This window comes from Cryptococcus neoformans, chromosome 13, assembly GCF_000149385.1.
Source record: "Cryptococcus neoformans var. neoformans B-3501A chromosome 13, whole genome shotgun sequence".
Lineage (NCBI taxonomy): Eukaryota > Fungi > Basidiomycota > Tremellomycetes > Tremellales > Cryptococcaceae > Cryptococcus > Cryptococcus deneoformans.
In genome coordinates, this window is record NC_009189.1 from 43,421 (window position 1) to 65,829 (window position 22,409).

Genomic DNA, 22,409 nt, shown 5'->3' on the forward strand with positions numbered 1-22,409 from the left:
ATCGGCCAATACCCGCATCCTTTCACAGATATCTCTTCTCCTCGACTCGATCTTGCTTTTGCCTCTATATTTATACCCCCTATCCGCCATCGTTCCACCCCTGCATATTCTCCACAATGGCAGACCTAGACAAAGTACTTGAATTACTCAACAACCTTACCGTAAAGCAGGAGCAGCTCGCCCAAGAGGTACATCCCTTATCTCTTTCTTATCTGACATGACAACCCACTTACCCGTCGCGCACAGCTCAAGAACCATACCTGCTCATGCGGCGCACAGTATCACTACGATCCTACGGCACACCACTCGCCACCTACATCCCCAACAGCCGGTGGCGTCGATACCTTCCGAGCGTCACGTGGCAGTATCTCCAGTCTGAGCGCATTACTCGGGTCATCGCCCACGTCGACCAGCGGCTTTTCTCCCGCTCCTAACGGTGTCGTTAATAGTAGCGGTGCCTCCAATGGTTCATCCACGCCATATGGTAACCTTTCTCTGGACGCTGCTGCTAGAGGTTCTGGTGCGCCCGGTGGTCTCGTCCCACCTGAGAAGGACGCGAAGAAGAAGCATAAGGGTCTTTACCCCAGCAGAGTCATACTTACCAGTGAGTCTACTCCTTATCGCATTTTGTTTTGTTTTGTGGTCGATTCCTTCACGTTTCCAATCGTTTGCCGTTGCACCAAACCTGCCCGGTGGCTACGAGTATCGGTTCATGAATGAGACACGGAGTAGCAACCTCGGGTTGGTCTGAGGGTTCAGAATGCGCACTGCGCCAAGACAGTTGCTTGTATGATTCCCCTTTTTGCAATCGGACTGGTTATTTGGGCTTTCCCATCTAACTATATTGCAGGTTCATTCTGTGCTTCATGTGCCTCTTTCGCTGCTCGGCAACCCCTGCACTCTAGGCCTATAGAGGGTCACACCTCAAAACGAGCGAGGCCGTCGCTAACAAACCCTCTTAGCCTATCCTAGCCAAGCCGGTATCAACCCAATCCCTATCAACTGGGGTGCTGGTCGTAAGCCTTGCTCTATTGCTCCACTTGGTTTTACCTCTTAACTGACATCTCTTATCAATTAGCGACCGCTCGCGAACGAGGACCTGTCGTATGCTCGCGTATCAAATCCAATCTCCCCATCCGCAATGCCATTGGTGCCCATGCCGGCTCATATTCCATCTACCGAGCACTCTCTATTGCGATGGGACAGTTGCGGCCTGACTGGAGGCCTGATCTTACCAATACCCATGTAAGTTTGCTCCTTTTGGGCTCTGGAAAAGATAAAAAGGGCTGACCCGATATAGCCACCTTTTGTTCTTCCCCCGACTGACGGTTGGTTCGGCAACAAGATTGTCTCGTTTGATCCTTGGGGTGCCATGTCGCAAGAAGTCTGGGCCAAGGTAAGTTTCACTTCCCCTTCATTACTCCACCCCTTCTTCCATCTCTAAAACCCTTTTAACCCTTTTATAGGAATACGCCGCCGGCCTCGACGTTCGCCCTACCATCTCCCAAACCAAAGCCCACATTAAGATCCAAGAACTCGATGAACTCTTCCGCAAGGGCGAATTCCCATGCGATGGCGAAATCGTCATCAAATCACCCGATCTCCCCGCTTTCCCCGGGGCGGATCAAGGTATTGAAGTCAACACTTACAAAGCTGCCATTGACCCTGTTTGGTACCTTCCTGGCGTCGCCGACAGATTAGGTATTGAGGAAGGTGTCTTGAGAAGAGCGTTGTTCGAGGATACAGGCGGCATGTACCCCGAGCTTTTAACTCGGCCTGATATCAAGACTTTCCTCCCTCCCATCGGGGGTATGACCGTCTACATCATGGGTGACCCTGCCAAACTCCAAGATCCCGACACTGAAGTCACCTGCCGCCCACACGACTCTTGCTCCGGCTCCGACGTCTTTGGTTCAGACATTTGCACTTGCCGACCATACCTCATCTTTGGGATCAGCGAAGCTATTAAATGCGCCCAAAGAGGTGGTGTAGGAGTCATAGTATACTTCCAAAAGGAAGGAAGGGCGCTCGGCGAGGTGGTCAAGTACATGGTGTACAATCGACGTAAGAGAGGAGGTGATACCGCCGCAGAGTACTTTAACAACACCGAGCGTGTAGCCGGGGTGAAAGATGCGCGACACCAGGCACTTATGCCTGATGTACTCCACTTTTTGGGTATCAAGCATATCCACAACTTGATCTCGATGAGTAACATGAAGTATGACGCGATCATTGGCAGTGGGATTACGGTCGGGAAGAGGTATGAGATACCAGAGGAACTCATTCCAGCTGATGGGAGAGTGGAAATCGATGCCAAGGTCAGTTGTTTCATTTCCTCCTCTATACATATCCTCCAGATTATCCATGTATCTTTGAAATCAGCGCTGACGCCCAACAATAGATTCAGTCTGGCTACTTTTCAAAGAAAGAAGTCACCGAAGAGCTTGTGAAAGAGACAAAGGGTCGTAACTGGGGTACGTCTACCCCCTTACCTCCTGCCATTCTCTTTTGTTTTCGTAAAGGATTTCATGAACCTGACACGTGTTTGCAGAGGATATCATTCATTAGATCAATGATTCAGTGCTATTCCCAACAGTCGAATTTTCTGATATTTATGTTGCGGTTGAACCAGATCGACATTTCTAACCACTCGCATTTCAGATATTTAGTCACTGTCCTCAAGTCAGAGAGTTGTACATACATCGCGTTGGTTGCGAGAGAAATTGAGATAGTTGTAGATAAACTCGAATGCATTTGTATGACCCATAAAGTTTCCGTGGTCTATTATTGGAATGTTCTTCATCCTCCCTGTGGAGGCTTATTAGGATTGTTAACCCGGAGGGCCGCCACTAAACCTCTCCAGGTTTTCCGTCTGCATTATCCTCTACAGCTAACTTGCCTTAGAGCAAGACGAAGGAATTCAAAGTAGTAGGTGGTTATGTGACGAGAGAAGAGGCAGTGGGTGATGCGCTTATTATTTCACGAGGTGGGGGTTACCTTGATGATATCATTTAACTTGTAGTGGCGAGCGTAGAAATGTATATAGGTCCATAATAGTAGCTTGGCAACGGATTACTTTACTCTATTCAAATCTTGTTGGATACAAGAGTTAAGTGTTAGCACCAGTAAAGAAACATTTTTTCAACAGCTTGACTAGCTCAGACCAATCTTTGGGAGCTCTGTCACGCCAACGGTTCCATAATACCGCTGCTGGATCGAGCTTGATCGTCGTCTGTCGCTTCTGCTTGTTCCTGATGTCTTTTAATGAGGCGCTCTCTCGAGCCGCCACATAGACTTCCCATCATCCTTTTTTAGAGCCATTAGGCCCCTGTTTCGCCAATTTCAATTTGTCCCTGGAGAATCATTAGTGGTCTCCTGGCAACCGTGGCCGAAAATACACGCCTGAAAGTTCGTCGCAGTACTTGCCTCCCACGTAACGCTCCCATTGGTCAGGAAGTAGCTTGTGTCCGCCTGCTTCTTTGGGAATCGGGAGCCCCGGGATGGGCGGGATGGGGGGACACGGGTGGGGAGGGGCAGCTGACAACCCAGTGGTCAGGGGAACCGCAACGGGCACAAGGATGCGCAGCAGAGGGTTGACGCCCTTTGCAAGAAAGTTTCGTGTAGAAGGCAGTAAGAGTTTCGTCAGAGCGGCAGACGGAGACAGCGAGAGCTGCAGGAGACGACGACGCGAAGTAGGATGCCGCAGCATCAATGTTGGCGACAGTGAGTTCGATATCGGCGGCTGTCTTGCGAGCACTCCCACCGAACTGCTCGTTTCGCAAATGATGGAACCGGGAAGGGAGGCCGTGGAAAAGGGCATTGACATGGAGATCCTCCCAGTCCATCTTCATTTCCTCAAGGTTACGACGCATTGTCCCCAAGCGACGCATTCAGGATACCACATTGTCCCCTTCGCCACACTCCATCTCAAAGAACTCTTTAACTTTTGCATAGACATGCTGAGGGTCATAGTGACCGAAGGAACGGGAGAGAGCAAGATAAAGACGATGAGTATAATTACCCAGGCCATCCATGGCAATAGGGACGAAAGTTTCATGGATACTAGGATCAAGGTGAAGAAGGATAGCGCCGGCAATGACAGAGTCCTTGGACTCCAAGATGGGATCATAAGGCATGGGAGAGGGAGGAGGAGGTGCAGCACCAGCAGAAACGGTACTAGGTGAGTTGTCAGGAGAAGGATACAGTCGGAGCGGGTGACAGCGGAGTGGCAAGCCCCACATCGAGGAGACGAGGCAACCCAAGAGTAAGGAGGGATAGGCGAAGTTGGCGGCTGTACTGAGGCCAATCATCGCGTTTGGCGAGGATGGGAAGAGAGTCAAAGGTCTTGTCAACGATTAGGAGGAAGTTGCCGAGAAAGGCCATGGTGACGAGACAGCGGTTCCCTGACTAACCAGAAGGTTGCTGTCTTTCAAATCTGAAAACAAGTAAACTAGTTTTAGGTTTCTTGACTCTTGGCAATTTGGCAGATGGATAATGGCTTGGAATTGAGGCAAGGTAAGGTAGGGAGACCGTGTGTGCAAAGCGTGGAGTTTTGGAGAAGCGATGGGCACGGCTGTTGGTTTAGGCCCGCCTGATCCTTCTCACGGTAAAACAATAGATCCTCGAGCAATGTAGCTCTTAACTTCGACCACAAGGCTATAGTATTGACGCTTGTCGGGTGAACTAGACGTCGTAGGTATGTGAAGGGAGCGCTTGTGGGGAGAGTTTGAAGTGCGGACAGTAGGAGATAATAGCACCGGAATGGAGATGTTGTTGATAGATCGATATTGGGATTTCGACAATTTTGTTGAACTTGCTAGAAGGAATGACGAGCGTATTGCAGGGTCGATTCTAATGTCTAAAAGTCAAGGCTCATAACCTGTTGAAGTCTAGGTTATCTATGATGCATAAAGGAAGAGAAGAATATCTGAAAGCTAAATATAAAAGACATTCTCGCTTGCCCTGAACTCCTTCCATGAACCTCCACCACATCACACGTACTCGCATGTGACGTACTGCTGCAACAACACGATGTCATTTCCTTCCTCGTCTTCGACAAGAGTGCTGAGTAGTCGGGGCGCCGCTGGAAGGAGTAGAACCACGCGAAGAGGAAGGTAGACTCTGAACAAGAGAAGTGTTGAGAACAAGAAGGTCTAAAGTAATCCAAGAAGACCAATCGACGGAGTCGCCAAGGCTCATCCGCTTCTGGCAGACGTCCAAGTGGTAACGAAGAACGGCAGGAAAACGTTTGTTCAAGGCATGAAAAGCCAAGTAAAGCTGGATGACATGGGCGGAGAGGTAATGCCCACTACCAGGCTGAACAACCTCGCGGATTCGACAGTACACTATCCAAGGAAGGATAATATCATCCAAGGACCGGTATTTAGTCAGAGAACGAGACTGTTCGGTAAAGGCAGAGGTGATTTGCAGCAGCTCGGACAGACCGTTCAAGGCGCGATCGCTGATGACATCCTCCGCCATCTTCTCGATCTCGAGGCGACGGGTAGGATCCAACTTCCAGAGATCCCGGATCTCGAATGTGCCGTCCACCACCGAATCAAAGACAGTGGGAGGGATATAGGCCCACTCGGCCTGAGCATCCATCTTGGGGAGAGGGACAGCGTTACGAGTGGTGGCGCTAGGCGCACGATTCGAAAGTACGGGGGGCGCGGAAGAAGATGGAGGTAAAGAAGAGACGAGACCAGGAGAAGAAGAAGATTCGGGCAGCACAGAAGAGGTGATCGGAAGAAGCTCATTGGCAAGACGTTGGTCCACATAGTTGCGCTGCTCCAATACCTCAATAGTCAAGTTCTCCACCAGTCGAGTAAGTGTCGCCAAGGCCTGGTCGGTGGCCGAAGTAGGGGGAGGGGTGGGATCGGAAGGAGTGTGGGATGGAAGGGTAGTCTGGGAGGTTGAGTGATCAACAGTGGGAGTTGAGGGAAAGGGAGGGTCCGAGCTTGTGTTGCCCAACTCAGCGGTGTCACTGGAAAGCAAATCACCAGTAATCTGGGCAAGAGTCTCAGTCTATGGCTCAGGGAGAGAACGGGCATTATCCGCCCAGCGAGAAATAAGACCCGCCTTATATGTGGAACCATGAACCGTGGGCCCAGCCTCGGTGAAGGCAGAGCGCAGGTCCTCCTTGGTTGCCATGGTGAGGAAGGCGGGGCGGAGGGACTGGGGCGGAGTGCTCATAACGACAAAAAGCAAGTTGCTAGGTAGATGTCACGATGTTATGCAAGAATCGCACTCTGCGGCGTCTTTAACCGGGCAACGGGATATTATTCCACCTCGTCCCCGAAGTAACCAAACAAACCTCCACCTCAGACGACCGCGATTTATCGCCCGATTCTTGCAAAATCAACCGAGGCATCTTTCGGCTTGCCTCTTCTTTCGTTTCGCCTGGTCAGCACTCTCCTCTTCTTCCCCAACACTTGGTCAGTGTTCATTTCCCCCCCGGTCCGACAGCTCCGTCCCCGCCACGAGTTAGCGGTAACTTTCTCCCGAGAGAGATGAGTAAGCAGAAGGAAGGAAAGGTATATAAGAAGATAGCTTTTCGTAGTTTTCATAGTCCCCAGAAAATCAATACTGTTGTCCTTTCTCACTACCTTGCCTCCGAGCATTCTTTTCTTTTAAGTCGCTTCAGTCAGCCCTTAGTCCAGCTCCTGCTCCTTCAGGCCCTGGCTATTCCTTCCTCTAAGTCCAGCTTCTGTTCCGTCAGCCTGGCAATTCTTCCGTCCGGCTCTGCTAGGCGTGAATCCTTCATTTTCATTCGTCGAGTTCTACATCATCCGAGTTGAGCGCCGGGCAGCTACGCTGACTGACGTGACGCCCGTGACAGTAGAAATATAAGTGACGGTGATGAAGATGTTGGAACCTAAACCCGGCCCAGAGACAGAATCAGTTCTTGAATCAGTTGAACGATAGACCAGGGACAGGCACTTAACTGCACGGAACCAGCCACACCCATTCCTCCACTCGATCACCCCGGCTAACGCTTTAGCCGCCCTGAGTATTTCATACCATTGATGCGAATGGCTGTTTCCTGTCCGCGAAACGTGAATTCATTTGCGAATGGCCAAATTTACACGATTGTCAGCCCTTGTTGTGTACTAAATCTCACCCTTGAGCATCCTTATTATTTGCATCTATCTTCATTGCTTCAAAGCCCTTTCCATACATATACATGGTCACGAATCACCCAGCCTCATACATTATAGGCGCACCAGACACACCACCAAAAAAAGACATTTGTTCGATAACCTAGTTGATATTTCCGACCGACGATCATCACTATAATTTAATCTGCGGCACGAGCAACCATCCGTGGGTTTGCCAGGTCCATCTTCAAACAATTGAGCAATTCTACGATCGCCAAACTGAGCCGCGATGGCCCAGTCCAACTCCGCCCCAAAGCATGAACACGGCGGGAAAAACAGATGTTGCTGATCAGGACAGGCCAGATTTTTTTCCCCTCTTGTCCTATCAATCCGAGTGGCGTCATTTGCGTCAGTAAAACACGACTTCATTGCGAAAGGCCAGACTCACACAATAATGACACAGTTGATTGGATACCTAGCACGTACACGGCCACGAAGAGCAGGAAAAGGGGACCATCGAACGTCCGTAACGCAATTTTGCTCGCGAGGTATTGCTGGCGACTCAACTTCATCTCATGGCCCAGCCCTGGGCTGACAAGTGTAGGTCAGCCCAGTAGATATACAGGGGTGTTGTGAGGTGCCAGGCGGCTGATGAGTCGGGTGTACGGCGGGTGCTTGGCAGGTGTATGTCTCTGATGGTGTGTCTAGTGGGCCTCTAGTGTCTGAGCCTGGGTGATTCGTGACCTTGGATATGAATCCAAAGGTCTTTGAATGAAGAAGAGATCAAGTACGAAAAGGAATGGAAACACAAAGTACACGCCACGTAACCGTCCGACGCACCAGCCTCCTTCGACGCACACAGCCTTGAGCTCAGACCATCGGCCACTGTACCATGGACCGCGTTGCGATGTTCGTATTTTGTGCCCCCGAAATTGTTGTAAGGTGTCTATAGGTGCATAAAGAAAAGAAAGAGACTATCGTAGAATCTAAAAGAAAATAGTCACGCAACTCCGATCCAACCACGCCACAAACGATCTCTCCCAGAACTCCGTACCTCAGGCTCCCATCTTCTCGCTCATTCAACACGCCCACTCGAGGAGATGGGAGCAACCAAGAACTGTATTGGCAAACCCGTCTGTTCCGTCGTTGCGAAACCTATTTAGAGGGTTCAACGATGCCAAATAATTTGAGAAAGCCATTCATTCGGCCGGGTGCCAGAGGTTTGGTTAGTCCATCAGCAACCATTTGGTGCGTGGGCAAATAGGCTAGGCGTAGATGATGTTGGGAGACAAGATCACGTAAGTGGTGGAAACGAATGTCGATTTGTTTGCAACGCGTGTGTGCAACTGGATTTTGAGCAATAGTGAGAGCAGCTTTGTTATCACCATGCAGGGGAGTCGGGCCACTCACGGGAAAACCAATCTCCCATAGTAGCTGCCGAAGCCAAACTAATTCCTTCGCCGCGTGAGACAGCGCCATGTATTCGGCATCACCCGTAGCGAGTGCAGTGCAGGGCTGTCGCTTCGATTGCCAACTCACTGCTCCGCCACAGAGGCGAAACACGTAGCCGCTGACGGACCGACGAGTGGAGATATCACTGGTGCCATGGTCAGCGTCGGCGAAGCCTTCGAGTCCTGTACCGTCGGGATGATAAGCAAAAGTGATGCCCAGATGCCGAGTATGGTGCAAATACCGCAGGGAGTGTAGAAGGGCTCGCCAGTGGATCTCTGAGGGGTCATTAGCAAACCGTGACAGTAATCCAATAGAAAAGGAAAGGTCGCCCCGAGTGCCCAACATGGCATACATCAACGAGCCCAGAGCCTGAAGGTACCGATTTCGATCACACGGGGGGTCATCTGGTGTACGAGGAGATAGGAGGGTGTTGGATGGTAACGGACTCTTGGTAGGACGAAGATCTGAAACATTGAAACGTTCGAGAATTGTTTCAATGTAATGCTGTTGGGAAAGATGCAGAGTGCGCGCCGAGCGGTCGCGTTTCACTTGGAGACCTAAGATAAAGTGCAGCTCGCCCAGGTCTTTCATCTCGTACCGCTTACTCATTTGGGTCTTAAACTCATCCATCACAGACAGCTGTCGTGCAGCAATCGTGAGGTCGTCAACGTACACGCCAACAACAATGTAGGAGGAACCTTGACCTCGAACATAAACAGAGTAGTCGGAGTAGGTGCGAATGAAGCCTAAGGACGTCAGTGTAGAGTGCAGTTCCTGGTACCAAGCACGGGGAGCTTGTTTTAAACCATATAGCGCTTTATCCAGCTTCCATACCATGCCCGGCTTAGTGTCGTACCCCTCAGGTTGATCCAGATATACGTCTTCTTCGAGCTTACCATACAGGAAAGCAGTTTTGACATCCATCTGATGGAGTTCTAGGTCATGGTGAGCAGCTAACGCGAGAATGACACGGATGGATTGGAACTTAGCTACAGGGGCAAAGGTTTCCTCATAGTCAACACCAGCAACTTGATCAAAGCCACGTGCACATAAACGAGCTTTGTACCGTTCGATTGAGCCATCGGCGTGGCGCTTCACCTTGAACACCCACTTGCATGAGACGACCTTGGACTGAGGAGGTAAAGAGGAGCGCGGAACATAATGGAAAACCTGCGCTTTGATTAGTGAGGCCATCTCGTCATCAGCAGCTGCTCGCCAGTCCGAAGCCTGAGGGCTAGCCATGGCAGATCGCCAGGAGCGTGGTTCCTGAGAGACATTGTCAAGAGCTTGAGTGACAAAGGCATGGATGGGCATGCCTAGAGCACCGGCTGGCAGACGAATATCAGAGGGGTGATAGCTGGGGTTGCCTGGATGACCTAGATAAGTGTCGAGATCAGACTCGTAGGATGAGCAGGTGGTGAGAGGTTCTGATGAGGTGAATAGACTCAGCCGTTCAGGAGGTTTGACAGGTCGACCGGAGCGAGTGCGCGGCAGCGATGAATCAGGCGGAGGCAGTGGAGACCGCTCAACGGGAGGAGCGTCACCTGGGACATAGTACCAGAAACGGTGGTCAGGTGGTACACCAGAAGTTTCAGAGCTAGGAGGAGGAGCATCATTACCAGAGTCGGAAGATAGGACCGACTCACCGCGAGGACCTGCAGGAGTATTGATATCACCAGCGCCATCACCGCCATCAAGGATACCAGAGCTGCTAGAACGTTCGGGAGAATCGAGATCATTATCCTCATTGTTGTAATCATCACGTCCGGGGTTACCGCCATCACCGCCATCACCGCCATCACCGCCATCACCGCCATCACCGCCATCACCGCCATCACCGCCATCACCGCCATCGCCGACATCACCGACATCACCGACATCACCGACATCACCGCCAGTACCACCATCACTACCACCGCCGCCATCACTACCACCACCGCCATCACTACCATCGCCATCATCATCATCCCCAACAGCAGAGACATTTCGCGGTGGAGTTTCCGAAAGTAGGCGCTGGAAGGAGGAAATGTCGGGGGGATGAGCAGATGCGAAAGGAAACTGGGTCTCGTCAAAGACAACGTCGCGCGAGATGACAAGTTGGCGGGCAGCAGGGTCCCAGAGCCGATAAGCCTTCTGTTCAAGAGAGTAACCAAGCATGCAACAGAGATAGGCTCGGGGCGCTAATTTGTGAGGGCGTTTATGCTTGGGAAGAAGAACCCAGGCAGCACAACCAATGACGCGAAGATGGGCGAGGTTGGGAGGGCGAGCATGTAAAATTTGGTAGGGAGTCGATGGGACGGAACGGGAGGGGGAGCGGTTCTTGAGATAGACAACAGTCTGCATCACTTCAGCCCAAAGACTGGAAGGTAGCCGAGTTTCAGAAAGGATAGCCACAGTACGTTCGACGATAGTTCGGTTGGCACGTTCAGCAACTCCATTTTGTTGTGAACTGTAGGGAACAGTCGTCTCGTGGCGAATCCCACGCATGGCCAGGTACTCGGAAAACGCAGCGTTGACAAACTCTCCACCGTTGTCAGTTCGCAGAGTGCGCAGTTGACGTTGATAGCTGCGTTCGACAAGCGGTAGCCAGCGCATAAAGCAGGATAATACATCGTTCTTATGTCTAACAAAGTACGCCCAGGTATAGCGGGACCAGTCATCCACGAGCACCAGCATATAGCGAGCCTGACCCTCACTCTGGACACCCATGTCACAGAGATCTGTGTGCACAAGGGCAAGAGGAGAGTCAGCACGGGTATCGCTGGATGGGAAGGGAGGACGGGTGATTTTCCCTTGGACGCACCCTTGGCAGACAGAAGACGAGGGCCCCGCGACAAGGCGACCACCGACACTAAGGTCGGACAACAGGCGACGGAGAGAGGGCAGCGAAAGATGAGAAAGGCGTCGGTGCCAGATGTCAATCGGGGCACTCACGACGCTTACCCTGACGAAAGCGGGAGGCGAGGTTGGGTCAATGACAGCCGGAAGAGAGATCGATTGACCGGAGGGAGGACAAGGCGGACGACACACATCGAGAACCCAACTGTTGTTGCGCAAGCGCGCGCGCAGAACAGATTCGCCGTGATAGAGAATGTCACTGTGGCCATTCGCCATGGAAACTTGAACACCAGCTGTCATGATCCCGGTCGTCGATAGTAAATTAAAGCGTAATCCAGGAACCAACAGGACATGACTCAGTTGAATCGGTGTGCCACGGTGGTTGAGGAAAACAGCTGTGCCCGCTTCATTGGCAGTCAATGAACCGCCATTGGCGACAGTTATGGTTATCGGAGAGATGCGGTGAAGGTCTTGTAGCCAGGATCGGTCACCGGTCATGCTTTCAGATGCACCGCTGTCCAGAATCCACTCAGAGGAACATTGCGAGAGCAGTGGATGCTGGACAAAGAGAGACCGAACGGTGGTAGTAAGACGATTGAAGAGGGTGACGGGAGCCTTGGGAGACGCGACAGCGATCTGACCATGACCAACGGACGATTCAGCAGCGGAAATGGAGGAGACAGATGCAGTGGGCTTGCGATGTCGGCGCCGACCACGAGTTTTCTTGTTTTCCTGAGGGCAATCAGGCGCCCAGTGATCGGGAGCACGGCAAATATGGCAAGGATAGCGAGCAGACGGACCGCGAGCAGACGGACCTTGAGCAGCGAGGGCTTGAGTAGAGCCACCCCGCTTTTGAGCGGTATCAAAGTTGAGGATAGCAGCGCGCAAGGCGTCAGATTTGAGGTTGGAGCCGGACAGATTAGAGGTACCAGACAGCACAGAGGTGACAAAGGTGTCAAACCGGGAAGGAAGGCCACGAAGGTAGAGTGCACAGAGTAATTTGTCGACAGTGAGTTCCATTGCTGTGAGATCGCGAGCCAGAGAGCCCATGGTCCCAAGCCACGTGGCGATATCGGTGTCCGCAGTGCATACTGTGTCAACAAGGGCACATACTTTAGAGTATAGCTGTTCAGGACCAAACTCGCCAAAGTCACGGACCAAAGCGGCATATAGGGTAGCAGCAGTGGTGTAATGACTATAGTTGGGACGGAGGGAAATGACGAGGGTCTCTCTAATGCTTTCGCGGATGAGTTGATCAATATCCACATCAAAGGTACCTGGGGTGATTTCAGTGGACTTGGTAGAGCCTAGGGAGTCCATGGGACACTCAACGGTAGACTGGGGCGAAGGCAAATCTATGTAGTGACGAACTCGGGCATAGGTCAACGCGGACATGATGCTGTCGTTCCATGTAGGGAAATCTTCGCGAGTGGACAGCTTCAGCCCTCCGTCACGAAGGAGACGATCGGAGATAAATTTGGCCACGGTAACATAGTCAAGGACGACCACCATAGTAGATGTTGAGAAGTTCTTGGGTTCTTGGGTGAAGTTGGGTAGGTGTGTGGGAAAATTCGATAGATGGTGGTTTGGTTGGTTGGTTGTAGTTTATTAGACACTAGTCAGACAGTGATGTGGGAACTGCTTAGGGAGATGCTCAACCTAGCAGCCACAAGGTCTCATAATCTGTTGTAAGGTGTCTATAGGTGCATAAAGAAAAGAAAGAGACTATCGTAGAATCTAAAAGAAAATAGTCACGCAACTCCGATCCAACCACGCCACAAACGATCTCTCCCAGAACTCCGTACCTCAGGCTCCCATCTTCTCGCTCATTCAACAGAAATAACCATCAGTATGACCCAGAAAGATACAGTAATGTACCTATATGATCAATATGGAGATTAATCTTGGTTAATTTAGCCGATTGTCACACTCCAGAACCTTTCAATATGTCCAGTCGCTTGTTATTAACTGGCGCAGTTGCTTCAATAGGATAAACTACCAATTTCAAAGAATATGAGGATAATGAATATTGATAAAATAGGTACGTTGTGGTGAGGAAAATTGCATAAAGCCCAGACGATCCTAATAATGTCTAGCAGTCTCGTTCAAAAATAAATACAGACCACTTGTAAGCATAAGGACGTGGAAGACTGACGAGAACGTTGGATACGTTACATGGATATTTATTACTGCAAGCTGCATGGGACAATCCCTTCTTTCAACTGTACAGCTCTTCTTTCGTTTCTCCCCACACCCTCTTCTCTCACTCGCCTCCTTTTATCGTTCTCTGGAATACCCGTCGTTATTCCTCGATCGGTCCCCGCTTGTATTTCCTCCCCGAGTGCCGACTGGGTAATCTCTAGAAGGTACTGAAGAAGCAGCTCGGTCCAGAAGTTGGTCCAGTATCCCTGTAGGAGTCGTCGTAGAGGAAGAGATGCCGGCATCATCCGATGATGCCGCTGTGGCGGTCAAACCAGGTTGAATAATGAAGTCCACTACCGGGGTCGCCCGGCTGTCGGTGGAGGGTGTTCTATCGCCGAGGAAGTATCTCTCCAGCTCGGTCATATTATCTTGAGGGCTTGAGGCAGTCGCAGAGCTACTGGGGAGCTGTACGGAATCTGGAGAGAAAGAAGAGGAGGAGTTGTTATTGCCGCTATTGTCATCATTGTCACCCGACGAGGAGTTGTTGTTATAATTGTTATTCCAGCCACTCATGATGATCCTTAGAAGTTGTCTGGATATAAACGTCGATCGTGGTGCCAATCTAAGCTATTTAAACCCTCTAGAGGACTCCTTGGAGCCTGTTTACATGTAATATATCTATGGTAGGACGACGACAGACCTCGGTCCTTATTCAAGGTGAAAGGAGACCAAGTTTTTGGGCGACTCGCTTATTTAGGTGTATAGCCATCTCCGAAATCGAGTCGTTTTATAAAGAAGCCAAATAACCGAAGGAGAGTAAAAAAGCTCTTTTATACCGACTCCGATTACATTAGTGTGAACCTGAATAATGTAACACGGCGTCACACCCATAGGTATCATACCCGTAGGTATTATAATAACAAAGGTGTTTTACAAGTGTCTCTTCTCGCTCTCCAGTTAAGATCCCCGAATTTGAAAACACTTTTTCCAGTGTGGACATCCACAACTTCTTTCATGTACTCGAGGGCTGTGATGGTTTCTATCGGAGTCATGAGAGGAGTTTGTACGAGGTGCGCTTACAGTCGATGTGGCTTGGAAGCTAAATAGTGCTTTATGAAGAAGATTTATTCGCTCTCCAGAATTGTGAAATATCCTCTATAATCCCTCGAGCTTTTATATATAGCCCCCAAAGCCGCTTTGTTAGGGTAGCTAGCAGCTCGATTACTTTACAAAACATAGGGAAGAATATGAGGGTTACGAGTACTGCATAGATCATACCTTTCATTCCCCTTGTGCTAGTTTGGTCTATATCCCCTTTTTCGGTCTTTGAAATTGGACAAGCTGTTGTTGTGCTATCTAACATGATTAACATGATTAGCGTCGTAGGGGGCAATTTCAGATCGGGACCGGCATTTCCCATAAAATCATGCCTTTTAGAAGTCAGCATTCAGTTGTCCACACGCCTGATATCTTTCATCTCAACTTGAAACCCCCCTTCCTTCCTATATTCCAAGTACGCAAACGTCTTCCCTTCGCTGTAGGTGTAAGAACAAGCAAGTAGCCAGTCAGTCTAAACATGAAGTCTACCCAAACTTCAGCGGAAAACGAGGGTTATAATCCGGAATCAGTACATTTTCACGTTACCCAACTCAGCTATTTTCCGGCGGAATCCCTTTCTCACTCAACAACAATAACAACGCTAACCCTTGCCCCCTCGTATCAGGTCGCAAAGCTGGAAAGGGCAGCCCAAACAGCGCTATTGACCATTTCCCAGCAATCGCTTTCCTCCAACCAACGCACCCATCAAAAATCCCAACACAATCACCCTCCACCTCCATTTCCTCCTTCTCAGCGACTCTTCTTCATGCTCAATGGACTTCGGTCGGGAAAATTTGATACCGGCAAACATGAGGAACGGCAAGATCTTCTTGGCAAAGGAGGAAATGGGGGGATAACGGAGGGATATGAGAGGTTCGAATCTAGTATGAATGGGTCAGCATGTGCACTGAGGAGTTGGGAAAGAACTTGCAGGTATGGGATCTCAAGTACGGCTGCTCCGCGGTGATTAACATGGTTTGCGCTACAACCCATGAGGGAATTAAAAGGGCCCACCTTTGTGATGCGTGAATGCGTTAAAGCCGTCTTTCCCATGGTATGAACCCCATCCACTCGCGCCCACCCCTCCAAATGGAAGGTTACGGGCAAAAGTGGCCATAGCAAAGTCATTCCAAGTTGCGGACCCACTCGTCGTCTGCGAAATAACTAACAAGTTGGGTTGTAAGTGAGATATCAGAAAGTCACTTCGAAGTCTACTCACCTTTTTCGAAGATAGATCGTTTGCCGGCACAGACGTATAAAGCAAGGGGCTTAGGACGCGCGTTCACATACGCAATAGCCCCATCAATATCCTACCTGTATTTTCAGCTTTATCCTTCATTCACTTAGTAGATGAGATTAGACCCACTTCAACAGGAATGATAGCCAGAACAGGACCAAAAATCTCGTCCACCATCACGCCTCCCTCCTCCCGTTCCCCATTCTCGTTTAGTCTGATAAGGGATATTCCCATCCTCCTTGTTTTCTCATCCATCTCCCCTTTATACACGAGCTTACCCTCCATTTCAGCTTTTTCGATGTATGATAGTTGCCGAGAGAAATCGGCGGGGGAACGAAGAAACGAGGAGCCGGATGGGGAGTTGAGTAGTGATTTAGAGGAAGGTAAGGGAGGGAAGAGCTCATCAAGTCTGATTGTGCATTAGAGTTGACTAGGGGGATGGTGAAAATGGACGTACGTGGACTTGCAAACGGAGATAAATTCGTCAACCTTGTCCTTGACGCAAAGAACATAATCGGGGGCAACTAAGAGTGGCGTCAAATTGCAGCTTGCAAGGAATATATAAAAAAATGGGGTAGAGAAAGGGCTTAAGGGCTTACCACATGTTTGGCCACCGGTCATCTGCTTGATACTGAACAATCTTCTAGCTGCAATCTTGAAATTGGCATCTGACGCGACGATTACTGGACTCTTGCCACCAAGCTAGAATGTACATCAGTCTTCATTATCTCCGGAAGTGCACGATTGAGCACACTTACTTCGAGAGTGGTAGGGGTGAGCGTCTTGGCAGCGGCTCCAGCGACAATCTTGCCCACGTCAGATGAGCCTGTGTAAAGAACTACAGCTGATCAGCTTTTTCTCCATTTCCGATAGATCAATAGCTCACTATGTCCCCAGGGTTTTGCCAGTAATGCCTGTGACTGCTCCACTTCTCCAAGGACCGCGACATACCCCTCCGGGTCGAGGTACTTTGGTAGAACATCGGCTAGAAGGGCTGATGACGTGGGTGAGTGTTCGGAAAGTTTGAGAATAGCGGGGCAGCCGGCTGAGATGGCCCCTACGAGTGGGCAAAGAGAGAGTTGCCATGGGTAGTTCTACCGAACATGAGATCAGTTTTGCCGCAGAGAGAGGGTTGTACGAGCCAGCATACCCATGTACTGATGATCTGCAGTTGGAAGTGAACTATCAGCAATTCTCTAATGACACCAAAAGAGTGACTCACCAAGGCAACCCCTTTGGGCTGCTTTTTCACCCGCGAAGCTAATAAAGTCAATACAAAACCTTTGCTCGTCCGATAACTCACGCATCGCCTTCATGGATAGAATTGCGTCAGCAGTGCGGCTCTCATCCTTCATCCAATTCTCCACATTCTTAACTGCAAGGTCAATCTCATTCAACGCCGGCCACAACTGTGCATACACTTGTCAGCATGCAGTGTCGGGTAACTGGGTTATATAATTCACATACCTCTCCAATAGTCACGTCAAAAGGTCCTTTGCCTTGATCATTCTCAACTGCTGCCCGAATAAGCGCTTCATTATCTTTAATAAGATAAGCTAGTTGCTTGAGGTTGAAAAGCCTGTACGCGAGAGAACAGGTAACTCCAGAGTCGAAGCGTTTGTTGACGGTATCGTAGATCTGTTGATCCGAGTTCGAGTTCGAGTTAGCGAGATTGCTTAGATTGCTTAGAGCGAAAGAAGAGCTGACCTGTTCAATCTGCGGGAGGGGTGTTGGAGTATGGTCTGGGAAATACATATCCATGAACTAGCTCCAAGGAATAGGGGAATGGGTTGATATAGATTGATGCTGTGAAAATGGACAACGAGGACACGAAATACCCAGCAGTGCGATGCGTAAATCACGATGGGCATGGATGACGGAGATGCAAGTGGTCGATCCCCGTAAGTGTGTAAGGGTGGCCAATGCCCGCCATCAAAAGGCCCTTGAGGGGGTTTGGTGCTATTCGTTGAGCAGGATGTCGCATTTGCTTTACTCTTTTTGTGACTGTTGATCGTTTTCCTAAGTACATAAAATGCGAATAGACATCGGGGCTAGGCTCTTACAGGTGTGGTATCTGACTTAGCATTTCTAAACGGTTTATGCTGATCGTTAGGCCGTGGATAGCAGGCCGGACTTCAAAAACCCTCATGGGCACCCGCAGCTCCGATCCACCGGTCATTCTTCGACTTGACAAGTTAACAACAACGTAGTATCATCATTGCAATCCAATACTAACAGATCCGTTGGCAGTTAATATCTGATAATGGAACAGAGAATGGGAACTGCGATTTTGTCCGTCTGTCAAGGTCAAGCGCAGCGCCGAGAAGGACAAAGGATAGTATAAGGTGAGTATCAAAGGATCGCTGGAGTGACTGTTTATTTCGCATGCTTGGAAATGTTCGCCGCCTGCGCCAGACATTGTTTTGTCCTCAAGTTCTAAGCTGTATGAACAACTCTGCGCCACTTGATCTACCTTCCTGGTCCTATACGATTTGAATTTTCATTACTAAAACTACCCCATTCAATCACTCGCACTTACCTAGCCAGACCTCTCAAGCTCTCAGCTTCCAGATATTAGGGTAGCGAATCTTACTCATACTGACATAAAATATGGGGACACGATGAAGCGCCGCTCTGTTTTTCTATCGCACCATGAATACCAGCTCGTCAACCCATCCATCTTACTCGGGGCTTTCTTTCTAGCTGCACACGCCATACAAGCACAAACATCCAACGCGACTTGTACCTTGACAGCTAGCACCCAATGGATGTTTAACTCTGATGGTGATTCCCCCTGGTATGTTGCTCGCCCCTTCACATCTACAGCCGACCGAACTAATTCTTTGTCATTAGCCTGATATGGTCTAGAATCCAGTCTTTATGTTTATTATCTTCTTCATATATCAATGTGCCACCATTACTGGACTCATCATGGTCTTACAATGCACCGACAGAGAGTAGTTCGGCTTGTTTGTGTAATTCGGTCTCGTACAATCTTATGGTGAGTCGTTCGTTATGTAACCATCTGGGAGATAGCTTATGCGGATATAATAGGCGGCATGTACATACTGCCAATGGAAAAATGCCTCGATCCTTACCGAGGATGATTGGTCTTCTGGATGCTCCTCGTATACATCTACTGGGTAAGCGCAACTGTTCTCTCTATTTCTCTTTCCCCGCTTTCAGACTATAGGTACGCTGACGACAGACACTCATCATCTAGTCTCGGGTTCGCAGAAGCGGTTGAGCAAATCCCTATATGGGCGTTTAGACCCTCTTCAAACGATAGTGGGGCGTGGGACCCATCCGTTTCAAGCGTTACAGCTGCGGCTAATACGGGTTCATGGACCACGACACTTTCAAGAAGCTTTGCGGATGCCAGTAAAACCACAGCTGGGAATCCGGCTGTGACGACTGCGAGAGTAAACGTGAGCGGAAGCGGGGTCAGTGAAAATTCCATCTGGGTCCAAAATACGGGCACTGAGACTGCTTCTTCCACCTCTACTTCCAACTCGAACTCCACTTCTTCTTCCGACAAAGACGGCGACAGCAATGATTCATCTACGTCCCACTCCATCCCTCTCGGTCCCGTTATAGGTGGCGTAGCAGGCGGTCTCATCGGATTGATAATCCTCTTCCTCCTCTGGAGATGGTATGTCAACAGCCGACATCGTCTTTCCAACCCATATTCCCCCTCTTCCACTTCCCCCGGTTTCGGCGGACGGATCAAGAAGGAAAAGCAGAAGAAGAAAAAGAGGATGTCGTACCCTTACCCAGCCAATACCAGAGATAGCTTGGTTGCTTCCCCTCCTGTCTTTGCTTTAGGCGGTGGGGTTGGGGGAGATGAAGAAAGAGGACAATCGAGAGGGAGAAGTTTCCTAGATATGCTAGTCGGTGGTAAAGGGGATGAGAGCGGAAACTGGAAGGGACAGCAGAGGGATACGGCGCTGTACAGTGATCCGACGACATTCGCTGACCCGAGGAAAGCACCGGAGCCCTATTCGGCCAGCCCGATGAAATGGCGAACCACAAGCGAACGGTTAACACTAGAAACAGATTTATCAGACTCTGAGTCGGCTTGGAGCGTGAGCGACGATGGTGGTGAGGATGACGGTCGAAGAAAGAAAAAAGGAAGATGGAAAGAGGCGTTTATACCTTCCATCGCAATGGCAGCAGAAGCCAAGAAGAAGGCAGATAGAAACAACAGGAAGCTGAGCACGTATACGACGACATCTCAACAACGCTTGACAAGACGGACGTTGACGCCTTCAGAAATGGAAGAAGATGAGGGGGCGCCTTTCCCACTCTGCGTTCGTCCAGAATCAATTCTCACCCCGATTCCGAGTACGAACACACAGCCCCTCAGCACTGTGTCGCATCCAGGACCCAAAAACTCCAAGCCAACCACAAACCAAACTCCAAAGACAAGCCAAAGCAACCGGCAACTGCTAACCTTGCCCCCCAAGCAACCTCCCCCGGCGCACCTCCCGCCTCCAGCCCCAGATGAAGCTCAGTCGCTCTCGCTTCTGTCACCTCTTGGTGGCAGAGTAGATTTCTCCCAACCACCGTCCATCCGACGAGAAAGGATCTCAGAAAATCCTACGCTACCTTCGTTGTACGAACCCCCCACAGGGGCTAAGACGTATAGGGCTTCAAGAGGGTCAGAGATGTTCAGTCCTAGTTCAAGGTATATGGGGACTATCTATGGAGACGGTGGGGATGAAGACGGTGCGAGAGGGGGAGGAGAAGGAAGAAGGTTCAGTGAAAGTACGATAGGGACCGCGTTAGGGAGCGCAAGGTCATTGAAAACGCGAGATGGAAGGGGAAGGTGGAGTGGGGAGAGTGCACCCGCTTTGCCGACGCCCAAGCCGAGGTAGATTTCAATCTGTTATTCAGATAGGTATGGTCCAGAGTGAAATGGTCATGAGCGATATAGAATATTAGGTTTTCTCGTCGATAATATCTGGGTTCCTTGACGTATGCAAGGGTCGAGGATATACCGTTTTCACGTGCATACTCATGTTCATGCTTATCGGAGCGATTTCTGGTCTATTTCTACCAATTCATGCTCACGCTTATCGGAGAGATTTCTGGTCTAGTCTACCAAACTAATTTGTCTAGGAAAATCGTCCAAAGATTGCCAAGAGAAAACTAGCTTGGATGTAATGGCTTGAGGCCTTTTTAGAAAAGGAAAACTTGGTCCTCGAGCTTGGAGACGCTCCTAGGAGCAGGGTAACCGATCTGCGCGAGGTGGCCCCTATTGAAATATATGCGTCAACAGTTGTTCATCCATTCTTAGATCTTGCTGCGGAGAACTGAGGGGAAGGAAAGTTAAGGACTCACTTCATAGCGGTGATCATAGGAGGAGGGCCGCACATCAAGACCTTGTGACCCTCACCGTGATTAGCAGAGCCAACACCGGAAGAAGGCATAGCTTCCTCAATCATCTCTTTGGTGACGAAACCAACACCACCAGTCCAGCCCTCAGGAGGGTTGTTAAGAACGTACTGATTGAAGAGTGAAGGTTAATTTTAATTCGGTTCAATCTGTAGGGCGGGATAAAGGGGAGAAAAGGGGCATACCTTGACATCAAAACGGCCGTTGGACTTGGCTTGTAGCTCGTCAATTTCCTTCTTGAGCACTGTGCCCCGCATCAGTGATATCCTTGAAAAGCGAGGAAAGGTACAGAACATACAGATGTCATCTTCCTGAATGTTGGCGTAGATCAAAGAAAGCCTGGTCTTGTCGCCGGGAGTCTTGATAGAGGATTTAATAATCTGGTACATGGGAGTGATACCGGTACCGCCGGCAATCATGACAAGGTGAGGGGCCATGTTGGGGCTGCGGACAGGTTAGTGTCAAGACATTATGGGGGGTAGAATAGGCATACGTGTAAACAAACTTGCCCTTGGGACCTTTGACCTTAATTTCCTGGCCGATAGTGAGGAGAGAAAGGTATCGGGAGATGTTACCCTTCTCGTATGTCTGTTGTCTTTATTAGTTGCTTGCGTCGTTACGATAATAGGCAGCTTGACGAACCTTGACAACCAAGTCAAAGTGTCCTTTGTCGTCATCCAAAGTGGTGGGAGTGTAAGATCTAACAACCTGCTTGCCATTAATCTCGGCAGCAACAGAGATGTGTTGACCGATGGGGAGACCGAGAGAATCAGATGCTCGGGGAAGGGCAAATCGGTACCTGGTTACATTAGAGAGAATCAGTGCGAGAAGATTAAAATCGCAAGCAAAAGAAACGTACAAAGCAGTGTTGTGGGACAAGTGATCCTTGTCAACGAGCTTGAAAGACCTCCACTCAACAGGGTCAAGTACTTTTCTGTCCTTCTCTACCGATGTCCAGAACAACGCGTCAGTTCAGTTCCTCTATTCCGATCATTCAGACGCGAGAAGTGGGAGAGAACTGACCCTGGAAGAAGATGAAAAGGCCGAGAATAGCAGCGACGACGAGACCGCCGAGGAAGCTGGCATGAGGAGCAAGCTTCTGAGCGAGAACCTCGATGGTGAACATGATCGGATATCTTTCACGGGTC

The 22,409-nt window shown here is 49.9% G+C and overlaps 6 protein-coding genes across 6 annotated transcripts; 2 read left to right on the top strand and 4 right to left on the bottom strand.

Moving 5' to 3' along the window:
* Positions 1-116: 116 nt before the first annotated feature.
* CNBM0190 (hypothetical protein) lies at positions 117-2,568 on the top strand (the record flags this gene model as incomplete). Its single annotated transcript, XM_767158.1, has 8 exons — positions 117-188; positions 247-604; positions 963-1,016; positions 1,079-1,245; positions 1,301-1,396; positions 1,467-2,318; positions 2,402-2,474; positions 2,552-2,568. 8 exons carry the CDS (start codon positions 117-119, stop codon positions 2,566-2,568), a joined length of 1,689 nt encoding a protein of 562 aa, XP_772251.1.
* A 2,466-nt stretch (positions 2,569-5,034) lies between these two features.
* Positions 5,035-6,192, bottom strand: CNBM0200 (hypothetical protein; the record flags this gene model as incomplete). Its single annotated transcript, XM_767159.1, has 2 exons — positions 5,035-6,006; positions 6,079-6,192. 2 exons carry the CDS (start codon positions 6,190-6,192, stop codon positions 5,035-5,037), a joined length of 1,086 nt encoding a protein of 361 aa, XP_772252.1.
* A 2,060-nt stretch (positions 6,193-8,252) lies between these two features.
* On the bottom strand, positions 8,253-12,899 carry CNBM0210 (hypothetical protein; the record flags this gene model as incomplete). Its single annotated transcript, XM_767160.1, has 4 exons — positions 8,253-9,106; positions 9,155-10,146; positions 10,192-11,668; positions 11,765-12,899. 4 exons carry the CDS (start codon positions 12,897-12,899, stop codon positions 8,253-8,255), a joined length of 4,458 nt encoding a protein of 1,485 aa, XP_772253.1.
* Positions 12,900-15,285: 2,386 nt separating this feature from the next.
* Positions 15,286-17,625, bottom strand: CNBM0220 (hypothetical protein; the record flags this gene model as incomplete). Its single annotated transcript, XM_767161.1, has 14 exons — positions 15,286-15,508; positions 15,559-15,580; positions 15,642-15,791; positions 15,847-15,937; positions 15,994-16,273; positions 16,322-16,388; positions 16,464-16,566; positions 16,623-16,702; positions 16,751-16,958; positions 17,015-17,029; positions 17,087-17,124; positions 17,168-17,273; positions 17,332-17,502; positions 17,572-17,625. 14 exons carry the CDS (start codon positions 17,623-17,625, stop codon positions 15,286-15,288), a joined length of 1,608 nt encoding a protein of 535 aa, XP_772254.1.
* Positions 17,626-18,632: 1,007 nt separating this feature from the next.
* CNBM0230 (hypothetical protein) lies at positions 18,633-20,741 on the top strand (the record flags this gene model as incomplete). Its single annotated transcript, XM_767162.1, has 5 exons — positions 18,633-18,661; positions 18,718-18,865; positions 18,919-19,007; positions 19,088-20,208; positions 20,248-20,741. 5 exons carry the CDS (start codon positions 18,633-18,635, stop codon positions 20,739-20,741), a joined length of 1,881 nt encoding a protein of 626 aa, XP_772255.1.
* A 304-nt stretch (positions 20,742-21,045) lies between these two features.
* On the bottom strand, positions 21,046-22,387 carry CNBM0240 (hypothetical protein; the record flags this gene model as incomplete). Its single annotated transcript, XM_767163.1, has 8 exons — positions 21,046-21,121; positions 21,208-21,371; positions 21,447-21,505; positions 21,560-21,705; positions 21,755-21,849; positions 21,904-22,060; positions 22,121-22,205; positions 22,285-22,387. The coding sequence occupies 8 exons, from the start codon at positions 22,385-22,387 to the stop codon at positions 21,046-21,048; spliced, it is 885 nt and encodes a 294-aa protein (XP_772256.1).
* Positions 22,388-22,409: the final 22 nt, after the last annotated feature.